General features: G+C 39.9%; 1 protein-coding gene across 1 annotated transcript; it reads left to right on the plus strand.

The window, feature by feature from the left end:
- Positions 1-4903: 4903 nt before the first annotated feature.
- C6H15orf40 (chromosome 6 C15orf40 homolog) lies at positions 4904-10378 on the plus strand. The gene is made up of 4 exons (XM_026388198.2): positions 4904-5049; positions 5944-6070; positions 8053-8180; positions 10270-10378. Exons 1-4 carry the CDS (start codon positions 4945-4947, stop codon positions 10363-10365), a joined length of 456 nt encoding a protein of 151 aa, XP_026243983.1. The 5' UTR covers positions 4904-4944; the 3' UTR covers positions 10366-10378.
- Positions 10379-16075: the final 5697 nt, after the last annotated feature.

A 16075-nucleotide genomic window follows, 5' to 3' on the forward strand; every position in this document is an offset into this window, starting at 1 on the left:
CGCAAGTCACAGAAACTACTACATAACAATTACTGCCATCTGTTTCTTGGTCACTTTGTTTTGTTTTGTTTTTAGTTATACATGACAGTAGAATATATTTTGACATATCATACATATATGGAGTATAACTTCCCATTCTTCTGGTCACTTTTTTGTAGTCTCAGGTTTTCTCTCCTACTTAAAAAATAGGAAGTAAAGAACAAAGAATGTGAAGAAAGAATCATGTTTTTCTTAACAGTATTCTAATCATCTCACAATTGTTTATTTATTTATTTGAGAGAGAGAGAATTTTTTAATATTTATTTATTTATTTATTTTTAGTTTTCGGCGGACACAACATCTTTGTATGTGGTGCTGAGGATCGAACCCAGGCCAAACTCATGCCAGGCGAGCACGCTACCTCTTGAGCCACATCCCCAGCCCCACAATTGTTTATTAATTATAGTGATATGAGTTGTTATTTAGCCTGTTGAAGGACTTTTTTTTTTTTTTTTTTTGGTAGTACTGGGGATTGAAACCAGGCATGCTTTACTACCAAAGTATATCCCCAGCCTTTTTTAAATTTTTGAGACGGGATCTCCCTTAAATTACCTGGGCTGGCATCAAACTTGTGACCTTCCTTCTCAGAGAAGCATCCAAATAGCTGAGATGAAGGGTGTGCACCACTGGGCCAGCTACTTTACAAAATACATTCTTGTTTCTCAGCATCAGTGTAAGAATAAGATTACAATACCCGTTTCATAGGAAAAAAATGAATGTTTGAAAAGGTCAGTAAGTAGTACTAGATGGAATTTAAGCCCACTTCTATCCCCCAAGCTACAGAGGCAGGAAAATGTTGCATCCCAAAATAGTCATTCTCAAACTTTATGATGAGACTAAAAAGAATTCCTGATCAATCTGTAGTTAAGGTAGAATATAAATATTAAGAAAGTGTTGATATTCTAGTATCTACCCAACAAATTAAGGTGAATTATTTGCATTATCAAAATGTTTTTGGTCCACATAAGTAGTATCTGTAGTTTTAAAGGAGTTGGAAATCAAGATCTTCTAGATAGACAATTCTTCTAGAATGTTAAAGTAAGACTTTCAAGTGTGGAATATTATAGAATAATATTTTTATTTTTTAGTTGTAGTGACACAGTACCTTTATTTATTTTAGTTTTAGGTGGACATATTGCCTTTATTTTATTTTTATGTGGTGCTGAGGATTGAACCCAGGGCCTTGCATGTGCTAGGCGAGCGCTGTACCACTGAGCTACAGCCACAGCCCCTAGAATGTCTGATATTTATTTGTTATACTTCCCTTTCTAGTGTCTTCAAACAGCTTTCTATGTCTTCCAGTTATACAGATTCAAAATCTGGGAATTGTCCTTGAATTTAACAAAAAGCATCCTTCACAGGAGGGAACCATAGCAATCCCAGCTCCAGAGATACATGGAGCATTTATTCTCTTGGCTAGTTTACATCCTTCAAAAAATCCCCTTTTTCTCCATTGGTAAAGCTAAGACAAAATGAAAATTTTTAAATGGAACTCAAAATTGATGAAGATAAAATGAAAACAGCATAAATACATATGGATTTTCTGCCATTGGGATCATAATCCCCATTTTTTCCTCTGTTAAACAATATTTCTTCCCACTCTGCCCCTCTCTGTCCCCTCTAGATGCAGAGACTTGGGCAGGAACAACTGGTAGCAAATGGAGCTGATATTTCCTCCTTTCCCTGGCTGGTGTGATAGTCCTCATACCCTCACTCAAGGCACTCTCTGCAGGGACCTCTTTACTCTTCCCATCACCCACCTAGCCACTTGCTAGATACTTTTGATAATCTGCTATCCCAAGTGTCCCCTTTATTTCCATTACAACCTTCAAAGTTCTAATTGAGGAGGTCAGGATTTTGTCTACAACAAATTCTAAAAATGACTGCATATAATTCTGGTTCTGCTCTGTGCCCCTCAGTTTTCCCCACGTTAGTACTGAGGGTTGAACTCTTACCTATGCTATGCAAGTACCCTACCACTGAGCTACATCCCCAGCCTCCCCCCACCCTTTTGAGACAAGTGTTCCTCAATTGTCCAGACTGGCCTCAGACTTGTGATCCTCCTACCTTATCCTGAGTAGCTGGGATTACAGGTGTGTGCTGTCATGCTCTGTTTGTGCCTCAACTCTCAACGGATTTCACAGGAAAGAGTTATGGTTTTTATACCTTGCTTTCACTTTCCATGTCCAAACCTTCAGGTGGAGTGGCCTCAGTGTCCAAATGGACAACCCATCTAAGACTAATTTTCCATTTCCTTCCTTACAGCAATCTTCATCCATTCCTTTCATGACCCCACCATGTCTTTGTTATGTTATACCTTAGAAATTGTAAATTCAGATGTCCCACCAACCACAACTTTGGATACTTCTCCAGTTCTGTTATTAAGGCATACTTCTGCCTTAAGTATGCAGCACCTTGACTTTTTCCCCTACCCAGTTAGACCTGTGTTTGTTCTTTTTCCTCCTTAATTACTTAAACCACTTTATTAACCCTCAACTTTTGTATACAGCCTGCTGAGTTCAGGCGTTTAAAATAATGTAACTGTGGCTGGAGGTATAGCTTAACGGTAGAGTGGGTGCATGGCATGCATGAGGCCCTGGGTTCAATCTCCAGCATCAAAACTACAATAACTCTGGCCTGGTGGTGTATACCTGTAATCCCAGCAACTTGGGAGTCTGAGGCAGGAGGATCACAAGTTTAAGACCACCCTCAGCAATTTAGTGAGGCCCGAAGCAACTTTTCAAGATCCTGTCTCAAAAAATAAAAAGGGATGGGGATGTAGCTCACAGTAAAGTGCCCCTGGGATAAATCTCTAGTACCCATCCCCCCACTTAAAAAGTACAATAAAATGATGTGATTGGATAGATAGGGACCTCAATGATATCATGACCTCCAACTTGTTGGCATAAGTACAGCCAGCTTCATTTCCCCACCCCCACTTTATGAATACTGTTCTTATTCTCAAGAGACAGAAATTTGCTAGTCTCTGTTTTCTCCTTGAGAGATAAAAAGATACTTTTCTCTGTTCTCAAGAAACAGTCACTTGCTTTCTGCAAAATCAGGTGATGCTACACCTGTCTCGGGGGCTAAACCTGCCCCTAACAAGAGGGTGGTCATGATTCTGGCCTATCAAAGGTAATACTCCAATTGGGAGTTGCTGCTGCTCTCCCTTGCTTGCTGCTGCTCTCTCTGCACAGAGCAGCCTATCTGGCCTGACCATAAATCTGCTTATGCCTCTCTCCTTGGAGCGTCTCTGTGTGATTAGTCCTTCACCAGTTTTCTTTTACAACTTCAACTAGACCAACAGTACTGCTGGTAAGTTTCAACAGACAGCTCTACCAGAGTTCTCTAAGTCTGTTCCTCTCTGCACCTTTATCACCTCCTTATCTGTTCCTTATCTAATAAAAGAATTTCTAGGGGCTGGGGTTGTAGCTCAGTGGGAGAGCACTTGCTTAGCATGCGTGAAGCACTGGATTTGGTCCTCAGCACCACATATAAATGAATAAAATAAAGGTCCATCAACAACTAAAAAACGTGTGTGTGTGTGTGTGTGTACACGAAGAATTTCCAGTTCTACCACCAAACCTACCTCAGACCCCACCATCTCAGGAAACTGAGGTAACCTCCTGGCTCATTACTATCAATGACCTTCAAATAGTTAACTCAGTTTGAAAACTGAAGTCTCTACATGTTGTGTGCCCTTCAAACATCAGTAATTCCTTCACAGTGAAGTCAGGAAACTGCTCCTGCCTGGGTCACCAGAACCACTTTTTCCTTAAATTTTGGGGACACTTAATCTTTATTTTACATGTCTTTGCTGTGGTATTCATCACATTGACTTCTCTTAGCTGCCCTCCTTACACTGTGGTGGCTTCTCTCCCTGCCCTTAGGGTCCTATCCTGGGCCTGTCTCTCATCCATTTCCATGGCTTCAGTTATCATTTATTCTCAGAGGACTCCAAAATCGCCAGCATCAGCCCAGACCTCTCAAATTTCAGTTACATCCATTTAATTATCTCGATATTTCTACTTGGATGTCCCATAATCATCTCAAACTTACTATGTCCAAACCTGTACTTTCAAACTTGTTACTCCACTCCTAAACCTGGGCAGGTTTCTTGACTCTTTGCTTTCATTCCCCAATGCACTCCTTCTCCTAAGCTCTGATCATGTCAGTTCTGAAGATCCTTACAAAGGTCAGATAACCCCACTGCAGTTAATTTTGGTTCAGGCCACTATCTCCCATTTATGTGGTAGCTCTTCTTACCTCTGGTTTTTCGCCATACTGCAGCCAGTGGTCTTTCTAAGGTAAACTGGGCTGTGCCAATCCCTAGCTTCAACCCCTTGAACGACTCCATGATCTTGTTTCTGCTGACTTTTCCAGTTCATGTGTAGCCATATTAAACGTCATAGAATATTTCTTCTCCTTTTACATCAAGGGATCCTAACCGCCTGGGGCGCAAACACTCCGGGTTCATGGAAAAGGCCAAGCCCTCGCCCTGTGGCCATGGGAAGCAGGTGAGCTCTATCCTTGCGCTTGGCTGCAGAAGCGAGAAGACACTGATTCCGTGTTCTCCTGGCAGCACACTGCAACCTTGAGAAGCAGCGACACCTTCCTCTTTCCCCTCGTGAGCAAAGACCAGAGGTGCCGCGCCTTTCCCACTAGCGAGGGGAAAAGGGTCATGGCCCAATCAGACCACAGACCCCTGGGTTCGAGACAAGGACTCTCCCGCCGGCCGCGAGGAGTCGCTCTCGGGCTGGACGAGGGCTGGGGTGTCGGGGCCATCCCCGCGACGCACTTTGGCGCAGAGCGCCCTTCCGAAGTCAGGCCGCCTGCCAATGCTGCTTGCGCAGGCGCACAGCACACTTCCGGTGCCGGGCCGCCTAGCAGCTCCTTCCCAGAAGGATGGTGCTGCTCGGTGGTCGGTTTAAGTATCTTCGGGCGGGACTGGGCATCCGGGCTTCCTCTTCTGGCGCCGAGATGCCTAAGAAAGCTAGTGCGACGAACAAGGCTAGTGTCAAGCCCCATGGCGTTGAGAGGGCGGGCCACCGGCTGCTCCCGGAGCGGGTGTGGAAGGCATCTCGGGCGGCTGGTTGGGTCTCAGTCCTCCGTCTCCCCCGCACCTGAGCTCAGTCCTCCTCCGGCACCTGGGCTACTTTGTCCTCGCCATCTACCAGGTGCAGTAGGAGCTGGACGCCTGTTCTCGCTTGGAAGGCTCTGTTCTTCTTCCACCGTCTTTGCATGGCCAACTCCAACTCAAGCACTGCTTCCTGCTAGCAGCTTCCCCGCTCTCCCAAGGCGGGCTACTTTCCTCCTCCCTGTGTGCATATTTTTGGTGCACTTAGCCCAGTGTACTGTAATTGTGATCCTTCTCTCGCTCTCACTGCAGTCTAACCTCCATGAGGGCAAGGACCTTGTGTCATCTTCATATATCCATTGCCTTCATACTGCCCTCTTAAGTAGTTTGTAATTTTCGAATGGGTTCTAAGTTCCTAGCACGGTCTTTAAATGTCAATCACTATTGTTCCTTCCACTTCATCTCCTCCAGACACACACATGACATACTCAGGTTTAGACCACATCTAATACAAAAATGAATAGTAGTAAATTATCCCTGCTTCTGAGGAATGGGAAGTACAAAGCAGATTTAGGAATCAAGGCACTAAGGTATGGAAGCCAGAGTTGGGTCTTCTTCCAAAGCAGGAAAAAATATTTTGTGGTGTTTATAAGAAAACTTCATGGCATAATCCTTGAAGGACATGGGAAAAACATTCTGAATCAGAAGTCCCTGACTAATAAGCCTACTTTGTTCTGATTAAAGGTGAAGAGGAGTAGTGGAAGAATCAAATTAAATGTGTGGGGAAATATTTTTTAACCTGTACAATTATATGTTTCTTATTTTAGAGTAAAAGCCAAAGCAAGGAAGCAGAGAGACCACTTCCTCCCTTAGGTCCTGTGGCAGTCGATCCTAAAGGTTGTGTTACCATATCCATCCATGCCAAGCCTGGCTCCAAACAAAATGCTATAACAGGTACACCTGAACAATGGGTTGGGATTCTTGTGAGAATCAAGTGTCCCTTCCACCTTCCCTTTGCCTCATTTAGCTGACAGTAGATCCTATGACAGTTGAGTATATTTTTACATTTGCATCTAGATTCTCATGTAAAGGTATTTGAAATTGAATACATATTTAAATTATACCCAGTTAGATGAAACTATTGTCTTTTCCTTTCTAAAGATACATTGGTAAAAATGTGGTATTTTAAGAAAGCCACTTATGTACAGCCTAGATTATTCTTTTTTAATATATACATTTTTAGTTGTGGGTGAATACAATACCTTTATTTTATTTATTTTTATGTGGTGCTCAGACTCAAATCCAGTGTCTCACATGTTAGGCAAACACTCCACCGGTGAGCCACAACCCCAGCCCTAGATTATTCTTAATTTTTCCTATCCCAAAACTGAAAAGACAATGGCCAGAGAAAGAAAAGGCATTTCGGTCTCATTTAGTGATCACTGACCTAAGGAATACGAGAAAATCTGAGATCTAAAACCCCCATCAACTCCTACATGAAATTGTTTTTAAGTCAAAACAATATAAAACATTTCTAGGCCCAGTTTTATCATTTTTCACATTAGATAGTTGGACAAAGAGGCTTTCAAGCTATTCCCTCAAATCCTAGAAATGCCTCAGGAATCTCTTCTGGTGAAGGAGAAAGGCCAGCCAGTTACTTGGCTTCTGTAAATGTGTTTACTTTTGTTTTAAATATTGGGATTTCAGAGACAATTGGAAAAAATGAAGGATTTTAAAGGATAAAAGTTTAAAAACCATTTATCGAATTGTCTTGAAAGTCTTTTCTACTTCTAAAGCTTTGTATACCAGATTATATTTATATTTTGAAAATAATACCTCACAATTGATGTGCTAGATAGGCCTTATTTGTACTAATGGCCATGTTAGCTTGTCTCTATTGGGTACACCCCCTTGGCCAGCATTTATTTTATCAATCTAAGATGGTATCATTTCTATAGTACACAAGTATTTTATGTACCTTAGTAAGACAAAAATTCACATAAACACTTTCTTTTCCATCTACTATAAGACACGTCTTGATTTTCGCTTTGTAGGTAAAAAACTGGGCATCTGAGATTTGGTGACAGGATGGGAGGAGGGTTGTTTTATGACCTCATTCTTGTGGATTCTCTGGCCATATTGTTTACATTGGGTGTAAGTGGGTGGAAATGCCTGAGCAACCCCATATGCAGGATCAAGCTCATTTGTAAACTGCTTTGAGTAAATACTTTCCCTTTCTTAATAATAGTGCGTGCAGAGCTATAGGGCACATTACTTGATTCCAAATTCCTCACTTGTAAATTGGAGATAATAATGGTGTTACTATCTTCTAAGTCATTATGAGGCTTAGGTTAATATGTGTAGAGCCCTTCAAGTATATTCATGTGTGCTTCAAATTGGTGGGTAGTAAATACTATGTAAATGTTAAATAGACATTATCAAATTTTCAAAGCACTTAAGATGCATCTCACATAAGAGATGAACCTATCCCACTTTTCCTGATGTGGAAACCCAAACAACCCTTTACAATCCAGCAAGCTGCCTTGCTCATGCACTTCCTTAGTTACTTTATTGGGGCTGAAGCTCAGCTAATTTAATTCCTTACCTGGAGCTCTTTCTATTAGACCAAGTGCAGCTTCTAGTTGCCTAAATCCAGGATGCTCTCCAGGACTCTTAAGTCCATCTTGATCAACAGGATAGACAAATATTTATTTTCTTTTCTGAATTTATTTTATAATGGTAGTTGCATATGTATCATGTTTATGTTCCTTGAAGTAAGATTAGTTCAATAGTTTTTTGTTGTTGTTGCTGGGGATTAAACCCAATCCAACAGTTATTAATCAAAAATCTAGTGTGTGGCAGGCTCTTTTACAAAATTGCCTCACTTTAGGAAGAAAAATAACCTCAAGGATACAGTACATACCATTTCATTCCAGATTTGACAACTGAAGCTGTAAATGTAGCTATTGCAGCACCTCCGTCAGATGGAGAGGCTAATGCTGAGCTCTGTCGGTATCTTTCCAAGGTTTTAGAACTCAGGAGGAGTGATGTCGTTTTGGATAAGGTAGGTCTCTCCTTTTTTCAAACATCTTTGATTATTGCCACATAATCATGATAAAATATTAATTTGCTTCTTCACATTATTTGGAAAACCAGTTTGTTTTTAACTCACATATTCATTTAATTACAAAAATCTGAATTCTTCCTGTGTAGTCTCCTGTGTTTCTGCTGCCTCAGACCTTATTCAGAGTTGTCTATACTGTCTTAGATTCCTTAATTGCCACCATTTCTAGCATTTTCTTCCTTCCCAAACCCATTGTGAGGTAATCTTGCAATTCTTCCTTAAGACATCACCACACCAAAAAAATGTAAAATGATTTCTTGTTGTCATCTCCATTAGAGTTCATCAGGTATTTCTAATCCTCCATGTTGTCTTTGTTCACTAGAAGAAGCTTGCCGCAGTCTGGCTGGGCACAATTCAGGAGCCACTTGTCAAAAGAAACAAACTTTATTTTTAAAACTACAAACGCCAAACAAAACAGCTCCTCAGGAAAAACCCTCAGAGCCCAACTGCCACCACCGGCTTCCACACCTCTCCCACACACCAACCACCACCTCCCACAATCCTCCTGCTCTTGAGGCCGATTGGCTAGGTCGCGTGGGCAGAGCCAAAGAAGTCCCCCAATGAGCAGTTCCGTAGTCTGAAGGGCAGGGAAACAGCCCAATGAACATGACCGCAGAGGAGCCAATCAGCTAGATGTTGCTGGGGCCACTGTGAGCCAATCATCAGCTGGCAGCTTGAAGGGCAGGGAAACAGCCCAATGAACATCACCGCAGAGGAGCCAATCAGCTAGATGTTGCTGGGGCCACTGTGAGCCAATCATCAGCCGGCAGCTGGAAGTTTGCTGGCAGCTGGAAGTTTGCTGGGGCCCCTTTGGCTGTGGCTCTCAACAAAGCTCATCAGGAAATTAGTGGATTCATATGAAGTCATTAGTAACAAGGTTTTGTACTTCAAAATCACTGAGGAATGATTCTCAATACAGATTCCTGGGCGTTACCTTAAACATAGAATTTAGAGTTCAGAATCTTGAAATTGAATATGTAAGTGTGGGACCCAGCCATCATTGTATCTTGAAGTTTTACTTGATTTTCAATGCTATGTAATATAGATCGTATCTGGTGGCATTCAACATCCTTGATAAATAAACTGCTGTTTCTCCTGCCATCCCCAAGCTGTGGCAGGTCATTTCTTAATTTCTGCCAGTACTCATGTTTGGACATTTGCCTGAAAGGGTCTCCCCACTTTTCTACCTGTACAAATTATGCCAGTCTATATAAATTCCTGTTCAGATTTTATCTTTAAAAGATGTGCTTGAGTGGCTTGGGAGTCTAAGGCAGGAGGATTGTGAGTTCAAAGCCAGTCTCAGCAAAAGCGAGGTGTTAAGCAACTTGGTGAGACCCTGTCTCTAAATAAAATACAAAATAGGGCAGGGGATGTGGCTTAGGGGTTGAGTGCCCCTGAGTCAATCCCAATACCCACCCCCCAATAAATAAATAAAAGATGTGCTTGAGAACATATCTTTTTAAAAATTGTTTTAAGTGATAGTGAAATCATAGCACTTGGATATTATAGTGGCTCTTTGGACTTTTTAAGTTGTAGATGGTCACATTGCCCTTATTTTATTTATTTATCTATTTTATGTGTTGCTGAAGAACCCAGTGCTTCACACATGCTAGGCAAGTACTGTACCACTGACCCACAACCCCAGCCCAGCAACTTGTTTTTATTTAAGATTATGCAAAGTTTCTAGAAAACGCAATATTTACTTTGGTATTTTAAAATTATTTGTATCGTTAAACAAAAGAGTTACTTGAAACTAGAATATTGTAATTCATCATTTTGAAATTCTGATGCCAAACTTTTATCATTTTAGAAATTAAGGTATAAAACTAAAAACATTGATGAGTTGTAAAATCTGTAGTCAGGTGGAAGCAAAGAGACAGTTTTTGGTTGGACCAGACGTGGTCAGGAGAAAGTGTACATAAGCCATCTATAATGTCCCCATGAAAATATGGCTGTGATGGGTACAATGGAAGTCTGCTGTCCCTTAAGGCATTAGAATGTTTACTGTGCTTTCTTTCTTTTGATTCAGGGTGGTAAATCTCGTGAAAAGGTGGTGAAGCTTTTGGCCTCTACAACTGCAGAAGAAATCTTGGAGAAATTAAAAAAGGAAGCCGAAAAAAAATAAAATCAAAAAATGAAAAGTACATCCTTGAGGGACTTTTTAATTTCTATCAATGAAGAGGCAGCTAAATAGGAAAAATATATTTAAATTCACACAAACACAAAAATGGAGGTGAGAATGTGGGGAACAATGTATACTCATACATTGCTGGTGGGACTGCAAATTGGTGCAACCCCAATGAAAAGCAATGTGGAGATTCCTCAGAAAATTTACAATGAAACCACCATTTGACCCAGCTATCCCACTCCTCCGTTTATACCCAAAGGACTTAAAATCAGCATACTACAGTGATACAGCCACATCGATGTTTATAGCAGCTTAGCTCACAATAGCTAAACTATGGAACCAGCCTAGGTGCCCTTCAACAGATGAATAGATAAAGAAATTATGGGATAGATGCAAAATGGAATATTATCCTTGAAGAAGAATGAAATTATGGCACATGCCAGTAAATGGATGGAGCTGGTGAATATCATGCTAAGCAAAATAAGCCAATTCCAAAAACTCAAAGGCTGAATGTTTTCTCTGATGTAGATGCTAATTCACAATAAGGGGAGTAGCTAGGGAAGACCAGAAGTACTTTGGATTAGGCAGAGGGCAGTGAAGGGAGAAGAGGGATATGGGAGTAGAAAGGATAGTAGAATGGCCACGTGTGGTGGCACACGCCTGTAATCCCAGCAGCTCGGGAGGCTGAGGCGGAGAATCGCAAGTTCAAAGCCAGCCTCGGCAAAAGTGAGGTGCTAGTCAACTCAGTGAGACCCTGTCTCTAAATAAAATACAAACTAGGGCTGGAGATGTGGCTCAGTGATCAAGTGGCCCTGAGTTCAATCCCCAGTACCAAAAAAGAAAGCAAGCAAGCATAGTAGAATAAATACCATGTGCATATATGGGGATGAGATTTGATGTGTATGACTGGTATGATCTTACATCATGTACAACCAGAAGAATGAGAAGTTATACTCCATTTATGTATGATGTGTCAGAATGCATTCTATTATCATGTATAACTAATTAGAACCAAAAAATGTGTGTGTGTGTGTGTGTGTGTGTGTGTATGTATGTGTGTGTAAAGACTCAAAAAGTAGAAATTTATGCTGGATATGGTGTCGCACACCTGTAATCCCAGCAGCTCAGGAGGCTAAGGCAGGAAGATCAAGAGTTCAAAGCCAGCCTCAGCAAAAGTAAGGTGCTAAGCAATTCAGTGTGATCCTGTCTCTAAAATACAAAATAGGGCTGTAGATGTGGACCAGTGGTCGAGTGCCCCTGAGTTGAATCTCTGGCACACATACACACACACACAAAATTTTTAAGAGCACTGAACCTTGAATACAGGTTCTAAAATTCCTGACCTCAAACAGCCTGAAACTTGTAATTCTGATTTCATGGTATTATAATATAATACAGCTGGAAAGGATATTCAGGATGACTGATTTAAATATTTGCTCTGTGATGAGGTTTCTGATATCCAGAAGTTGGGAGAATTACTGAAGATCATATCACACAAAATGGCAACTAGAACCCAGATCCTCTGACTCCTTATTTATTGCAGTTATCCTAATTATAAACAAAAATTATAATATTTCCAGTGTTTCTGAAATCTGGAGTTTGCCTCTTAATCCAGTTTTCAAGTAACAGAGGAAATCTGTCATGCTGCTTTTGTAGTCTTACCTTATATTTTAAGATAATGTTCTCAGTGCAAAAATATGCTGGGTGCAGTAGTTCATGCCTGTAAATCCCAGCAACTCAGGAGGCTGAGGCGGATGAGGATTATGAGTTCAAAACTAGCCTCAGCAATTTAGGGAGGCCCTATGCAACTTAGGGCCTTAGACCCCTGTCTCCAAGAAAAAAAAAGAGCTGAGGATGTGGCTCAGTGGTTAAATGCTCCTGGGTTCAGTCCCTGGTACAAAAAAATTAAATGAAAAAAAAAACGTTTTAACATCTTTTAAAAACTGTATAGAGCTTTTTGTGAAAAAGTAAATAATAATCAAGACTTGTAACAATTATTTTTGAGAAATAATTGAATTTTTATTTTTAAATTTTATTATTTTTTGATACTGGGGACTGAGCCCAGGGTTACTTTTTCACTGAGCTACATCCCCAGTCCTTTTTATTCTTTGAGACAGGGTATTGCCAAGTTTCTGAGGCTTTCACTAAATTGCCCAGGCTGGCCTTGACATTTTGATCCTCCTGCCTCAGCCCGAGTCATTGGAATTACAGGTGTGTACCACTGCACCCAGCTGAGAAGACACTGGATTTCCTTCCATCTCAGTGGTAACTTAAAATCTTAAAATCCATTATTTCTTCCAAATCCCCAAAGATCCTTAAAAAAATGAAGAGGACCTGGAAACTATTTTCAATATTTGTAAAGTCTATCAGAAATCACATCTATATTAAAGCTGAAAAGATAATATATTCTTATATATTTGGTGCAAGTTATAGAAATTTAAATAACTAAATTACCTTGACTGTCTTTGAACTCACCATCCTGCTGCCTCAGCTTCCCTAGCCCCTGGGATTACAGGCATGTGCCACATTGCCTGGCTACATAATTACTCTTGACAAAATGGTTTAACAATAACATTGGTGACTACACTATATACTAGGAAAGAAAAACCTGGTTTATTCTGCCCTGGAGGTAGGAGCAAAGATTTTGGATTCCTGATTCCCATGGACCATCCACACTCAGACAGGTGTGGATGAAAGATGGAAGATGGAGTGAGAATCAAGTTCTAAGCAGCCCAAACTCAAAAAATTTAGAGGCAGTTTTTTTGGGTTGTGGGCTACCAGCATACATCCCTCTTAGATATCCCAGGGTTTTGGTTCCTTAAATGTAAAATAGAAGACAAATTATAGAACCTACCAGGCCCCAATCACATTGCTTTAATGCAAATGACTAGAAACCAAAAACTTAAGAAGCTAGATTTTCAATTTATATACTAGAGGTGGCACTATAATGCAATAGCAGAAAGCCAATGTAACTTGATGTAGGGAATTAACAATTCCTTTTGAAGTGAACCAGCACTATTAAGAAGTTCATTCTTTTTTTAAAAAATATTTTTTTTTAGTTATACATGGGCACAATATCTTATTTATTTTTATGTGGTGCTGAGGATTGAACCCAGTGACTCACATATGCGAAGCAAGTGCTCTGTCACTGAGCCTCAACCCCAGCCCAATTAGGAAGTCATTTTGTACTGCCAATCTGTATCACACATTAATCCTTCTTGTCTTTCTAGAAATGTTCCTTAGACCCCTCATATCTTAAGGAATTTACCTCAGGACTGTCTTTACTTGGGTCAGTTGGGTTCTTAGGGATTCCAGTGCCATGGTGGCATCAGTATGGTCCTGAGTACCTCCCTTAATGTTGCAGCTGTCAGAAATCTCCTGTAGTCTGTGTTTCTGAAATTAGGATTGGGCTGGGCATTTGGCAAGGAACTAATTTCTAATCATGATGGCAACTTATTTGAGTGAATACACCTTCCAGACAGGATATATAGTGGGATTCTCCACTGAGTACATGCTGTTCCCCATGTCATCATGTGAATCCTGATTGGAAAGCCTGGGATCAGAACCATGAAACTATGACCATCTGAGCTCTCATTTCTTCCACTGGAATGGATCTAGTATCAGCCACAGCTCCTCTTCTAGAACAACTGGATCCATGATCCAGGGACTCTTTCCGTGTTATAAAAAGGCTTTCTTCCAACAGTTCTTTTAATTCAGTTGATAAGTTTAGCATAACCCTAGTCTGCGTTAAGATCCCCCAAGTACCTTTATAAAATTTCGGGTACAGAATCCCCAAACTTTGCAGCCAGAGGTTAGACTCCCTGGTCACTCCTACATGAAACTCACCTCATGATGATGTGGTTTTGCTATCATGGTCGCTTTCAAATTGCTTTAAAACCTGATTTCCTTAAAGATGCTTTGGGGAATTGGGTCTCTGAAGAATAAGGGAATGAGTCAAGTCACCAACTTCAAGCCTTTAATCCTCTTCTAAAGCTGTAATGTCCAAATGGTGGTTGCTCACATGTGGCAAAATGTGCTTTTTAAACTGAGAAATAAAAAAACCATCAAATAAATAAAACTCACATTGGAAAAAACAACAAACAGGAGTCTGAAAACATGGTAAGAAATTTAGAGGGCAAGACAAAGAACAGTGAGCAAAAGGAAAATGGCAGCTATGGAAGTCAGTTAAAGGAAAATCAACATCTACATAATTGGTTCCTGAAGAACAGAACCAAAGAAATGGAACAGAACAAATATTTAAAGATATAATTAAGAAAATACTGAAGAAATAAAAGATGAATTTGTAGAAAGGGTGCATGTCCCAGGCGAAACAATGACCAAAAGAATCAACAGGGAGATACAACCTAGTAAGAATTTCCTGGTTTCAAAATTTTTAAAAAAGCTCATGAACATCCAGAGAAAAAAAGCTGAAGTCACAGGGAAGGAGGCAGCACATACATGTACATTCAAAATGTTGCTGATGGTAATGTAAATTGCTATTGTTTTAAAAATGTGTCAACATTTATTAAAATAAAATAGACCTTTTAAACCAACAATCTACTTTTGAGAATGTACATAGATACATAAAAACACTAAAGGACATATGTATAAAAGCAATGCAGCATTGTTAATGCAAAAAAAGAAAGGGAGGGAAGAAAAATGGAAGAAAAGGGGAAAAGGAGGAAAAAGGGAAGGAGAAAAAGATGGGAAGGACCTATCCACCTATAAGAGAACAATCATAATCAAAAGTAAATTCACATAATTTACTTCTAATTTATAGCTACTGACATAGAGTGATGCATTATATTGTTAAGTAAATAATTTTATGTATGCAGGTATTAAAAATATATAACTCCACTTTAGTAAGAAAGGGAAAAATATATGTACATCAAGTTTACATACACTTGTGTGAGCATGGTGAACAAGATAAAACCATATACATCAGGTTGAATGCAGACTACTCATTTTTGTACTCATTTTTGTATCATACTTTTTATGATATTTTGTATATACACATAATATACACAGTTAAGGAAAGTTTAAAATGAAAAAAATACAAACAATGAAGCTCTTGCCTTTAATGGTTATTAGAGAGCTTTATTTACTGAATTCAGACAAAGACACTGAAGATTCTTTAGGGAGTTAAAGGCACTGGCAGTGGAAAAAAACCTGTGAGATCATCATTACATCCTCTTCAGAAGCTGTCTCAGGAGGTCACTGAAACCCAAAAAAAGTCTAACTGGTAATTAATACATGGGGCTCTCTGTGCCCCTTAGGGACAGGAATGAAAACACCTACTAAATTAACCCATATCCCATGACGACAATGGTGAAAGATTTTTTTGAAATGAACTTCTAACATTCATGTCAACCCAGAAATGCTTCCCTGTAACTCTAGAGGCACAAATGTGATATGGGCCAGTTACCCATTATGTGCCTAGTACTGTGCTAAATTCTTTCATATATGTGCTTTCTTTGTAAGACATTTTTTATTTTGCAACCGATGTATGATATCTGTACTTATTTATGTAGTACAATATTATAATTAGACACATGTATATAGTATAATAACCAAATCAGGGTAATTAGCATTCTATCTCCTCAAATATTATTTTAAACTCTTCTCTAGTTATTTTTGAAGTGTATAATTAATGGTATATACCACAATGATGATTCTATCGTGCTACAGAACATTAGGACTACCCCCC

The sequence above is a fragment of the Urocitellus parryii genome, chromosome 6, assembly GCF_045843805.1.
Source record: "Urocitellus parryii isolate mUroPar1 chromosome 6, mUroPar1.hap1, whole genome shotgun sequence".
Taxonomy (NCBI): Eukaryota; Metazoa; Chordata; class Mammalia; order Rodentia; family Sciuridae; genus Urocitellus; species Urocitellus parryii.

What these genes read in the sequence shown, in the direction of transcription:
- C6H15orf40 (XM_026388198.2), top strand. Translation starts at nt 4,945, where the DNA reads ATGGTGCTGCTCGGTGGTCGGTTTAAGTATCTTCGGGCGGGACTGGGC. An exon ending in AAGCTAGTGCGACGAACAAG is followed by an intron (nt 5,050 to 5,943) that starts GCTAGTGTCAAG and finishes TTCTTATTTTAG; the next exon opens with AGTAAAAGCCAAAGCAAGGA. An exon ending in GTGATGTCGTTTTGGATAAG is followed by an intron (nt 8,181 to 10,269) that starts GTAGGTCTCTCC and finishes CTTTTGATTCAG; the next exon opens with GGTGGTAAATCTCGTGAAAA.